The sequence below is a fragment of the Plasmodium fragile genome (assembly GCF_000956335.1).
Source record: "Plasmodium fragile strain nilgiri unplaced genomic scaffold supercont1.167, whole genome shotgun sequence".
Classification (NCBI taxonomy): domain Eukaryota; phylum Apicomplexa; class Aconoidasida; order Haemosporida; family Plasmodiidae; genus Plasmodium; species Plasmodium fragile.
In genome coordinates, this window is record NW_012192747.1 from 10241 (window position 1) to 14398 (window position 4158).

The 4158-nt window shown below is 52.5% G+C and overlaps 1 protein-coding gene across 1 annotated transcript; it reads left to right on the top strand.

The window, feature by feature from the left end:
- Positions 1-3348: 3348 nt before the first annotated feature.
- Positions 3349-4059, top strand: AK88_05585 (uncharacterized protein; the record flags this gene model as incomplete). Its single annotated transcript, XM_012483187.1, has 1 exon — positions 3349-4059. The coding sequence occupies one exon, from the start codon at positions 3349-3351 to the stop codon at positions 4057-4059; it is 711 nt and encodes a 236-aa protein (XP_012338610.1).
- Between the last annotated feature and the right edge of the window lie 99 nt (positions 4060-4158).

A 4158-nucleotide genomic window follows, 5' to 3' on the forward strand; every position in this document is an offset into this window, starting at 1 on the left:
GTACTGTATACTCATATGCGTTTCCATGGTGCACTATTTTCTGGTGGTCACGTGTGTTGTTTCTGCACACACATTCAGTGCTGTTTTCATGTTGCTTGCTTCTTGTACCACACCTCGCTTATACACCGCGCGCGCAACGAATGCATCCATATCGTACAATACCCACACAACCCACGGCACCATGCCACATCCATGGCGTCACCACACTAACACATCATAGTGCTTCATATCACAACCTGTGCATCCTACATGTGCCACCGCACTCCTCACCCTCCAAATTCTATGTTCTCCACTCGCACACACCAAGACCTCCCACGCGCAACACCTGCAACCGTCCATACCCAACAACATGTACACACCATGCTACATCCTTGAGGCCCCTACCTACAGGTCACAATAACTCACACCACAAACAACTGCATTCTCCCGCGCTCCGCGTTCCTATATACCTTTCCACATTTAACTCCTGCATACGCGCTCATACCTTCCACACATCCGCACGCGCTACTTCCTGCCTGCTACCCCGTACCTCCTCATTACGCAAACTTACTTCGTCCACCTGCACACACCCACGTTCTCCACCCGTGACTTTTCTTGTGCACCTCCACACCTGCCTCCTACAACCGTCCCCCACACCAACAACATCCCCGTCAAATATTTACGCCCACGGGCATGAGCCACACGTGCCCCCATACACAGCGCCCCCTATAAACCCTTAGCCCTACAAACACGGCCCCCATGTGTTCACCCGCCATGCGTGCCCTCCACACACTAAAACCCGGCCTATGACGCGTACACTCGCTCAGGTCTAACCCCTGCACCCTCATGCCTCCGATATACGCTGGCCCCCATAGCACGCTCTACTGTGCACAACTCCTACGTCCTGGGCTCCAGAACAACCACGCACCTCCCGCAATCCTACATCCCCAGGTTCCAACCTCCACATACCACCACCACGCACGCACCCCACAAACCTTCTATCCTCACACGCACACACCTAGGTGCTCATGTACACACCACACCTGCAGGCCGCCCATTAACCACACGTACCACCTCACACTCCAACACTCTACACCCTAATACTACAAACACTTGTTCATCATGTCACCAAATCCCGCTGCTACCATCAAACCACACCTAGGTCCTCCTACGCACCCACGCTAAGCGTAACTTCATACATCTCTAGGTCCTACACCCCACACTACCCCTGGTCCCTACGCTTACACCCAAACATAGCTGCTCATGCAAGCAACAGCTCCCGGTCCTCCCACTTCACAACCCTAGGTCCCAACTCTACGCGCCCCACGTACTGATCTCGCAAACTGATAACACGTACAACCCACAACCACCTTATATCCTACGCTCACAACATGCTCCACTACACGCTTCCACACGCACCCTACGCCATGAGCTCTCCCAAGCTTAGGTTTTCATTCGCCCACACCTTAGCTACTGAGCTTCAACCACCGCAGGTTTCGAGCTTCCACCGAACCCTAGGTTCCGCGCTTACGCACCACCCTAGTCTCTGCGTGTACAGCCACCCCTATTCCCGCACCTTCCACACAACCCTAGGCCTCGAGCTTAAACCCAACGTACGCCTGCTCCCAAATAACACCCTACATGCTGTCCTCAACATACCCTAGGTCCTCAGACGACCATACCCCACGCCCTCAAAGAACAGTACCATACGTCCTGCACTCCACATACGCTACCACCTGCGCTTCAAACAACACCCACCATGCTGTCCTGCCAGTACTGTCCGTCCTCCACCACCCATACCCTACTTCCTGTACTGCACATACCGTCGCTTATACTGTCCTACAACACCCTACGTCCTTCGCTCAACACATACACTGCCTCCTACGCTCACCACCTTCTATCATAACCAGGGCCACCCACATCCTATACACCGCACATCGTACACTGCGCCTCGCACCATCCATTATACTAAACCCGCAACCCACTATCTTACCCTAGGCACACCTACTAACCTACATCCGGAATCTGCACATACCATCCGCCACTTACACACCGTCGTTTGCACCTACGTATCCGCAACCCCGTAACCTCATTCTACGCACACAGTGCTTGGGAACTTTGCATACTTGGATCCCGCAGCGCCACGGTCTAGGAACACATCCCTTCGAGCCTAACGCGCCAGGAAGAACACGAATACCCATTCGCCCATAAGCCCACGGTTTCCCAGAGCCACACGGCGGCCCTTGTCTCTCCGACCAAACGCGCCCGGGTACACGGAGCTTGTCCGAGTATACCAACGATTCGACGAAGTAGCCGCGTGCCAGCAGGAGGAGGATTGTCTGTCCGAGCAAACGCATCGACCAACGAGGCCAAGTGTAACAACGATTCGACGACTTAGCCCAGTGTAAGAAAGGAGGAGAGATTGTCTCTCCGAGCAAACGCGGCCGAGTAAGAAGGACTGCACTAGTACACGGATTCGACGAAGGATTATCCGAGTGTAAGCAGGAGGAGAGATTGTCTCTCTGAGCAAACGTGGCCAAGTGCAACACCGATTCGACGCAGTAGCCGCGCAAGGATCCAGAGAGGGGGAGCAGTGCGACCGAGGGGCGGAGCAGGAAGGAACACACCTGTTATGTGGGAGCAATAAGGTCAGCAACGACGGCAGCACGGCGGCAACAACGGCAGAAGCATTGTTGTTGTTGCTGCGGTTTTTAGGTGTACGCGCAGAGAGACACAGTGTGTGAAGGCGTTTAGTGGAGAACGGTGTACAAAGCAGGGGGGTGCTTTTCATGACGCGTTGTGTGTGTGTAGGTAGCGTTGTGTAGCATTTTTTCTATTTTTGTCTGTCTTTTTTTTTTCGTTCTTTTGTTTTCTTTTCTGTTTCTTCCCTGTGCCCTGTATTTGCAATTCCTATGCACATTTTCTGTTTTTGTAAATGGTGCCTTCTACCTTTATGTGCTTCATTTTTTCTCTTTTTATGGAAAGTGTGATTGCTACCTGCAGAGAGCAGTGAACACAGACAGAAGCAGCATTATCGACTAAAATTGGACGCACGCGCGAATTCATGTAATATCACAACAATACGAATAATAGTAATGTATAGGTATTTCAAGCGGTACCCTGTATTTCAGTGCATGGTAACAATATGGGAACAGTAGATTTGGCGAATGAATTGGCGCAATGGGTAATCCGCGCGGGTTTTCCCAAACAGGAGGAGTATGAGGTAGGAGCATACAGGAACAGAACTGACGCACGCGCAGTTCAGTGCTAGGGCTTTATTGTTACACGAGAGATTGACGAGTAGCGCGGCACATAGCATTCAAGCACACATGCGCATGCACAAGCAGGTGCCATGAAATTGCACGCCTTATGCTGTACATAAAAGCACATAGTCCCCAGAATGGCAACTGGGCAACCACAGAACTAGATGCACGCTCCGCAGAGCAGTTTACGGAATATTTACGGTGTACACTGGCGACTGAGGTGTTACTCCAGGTGTATGGGAACACTGAAGACCATAGGGAAATAATAGAGAAGGTCGAGCCACAAATGCGGCAAACGCATACAACAGGGACACAGCAATATGAGCCAGGGGTGTGTGAGGGCAGGGACTATGGGGAGGCCATATTCGGAGTAGGAGGTATTGGACCAAGCATAAAGAATAAGCTGGACGAATGGAAGACAGGTTTCGCGCGACGCACCACAGGAACTACCCGTGGAACAGGGACGCCGTGTGCTTGGACAGACAGGGACGGGCACGAAAGTGAGAAGAAGTGCAATGCAGCGGCTGGGGTGACAACCAAGGACTCTGACCTCATGAAGGCCATAAAGGGCGTGGTGGACGAAGGACACACCTTTCCGAACGTACATAAGGTGTTACAGGACATGCAACAAAAAGGGCAATCCCAGGACATATGTCGACTAGAGAAGAAGATAAAGAAGGGCGTCAAGAAAGTGAAGGCGAAAGTGAATCCACCCAAAACTGTGGCACCACCCCCGCCACCGAAACCAAGACCACAACCTCCTCCAGCACCAAGACCACCGACACCACCACGGCCATCAAGACCACCGAGGCCATGAGCACCATCATCAGATACACCGACTGCAACACCTGCCGCCGCCGCCAGCATCCTTTTCATCACCCTCACCTCCTTTTCCTTCCCCACCAGACACTCCATC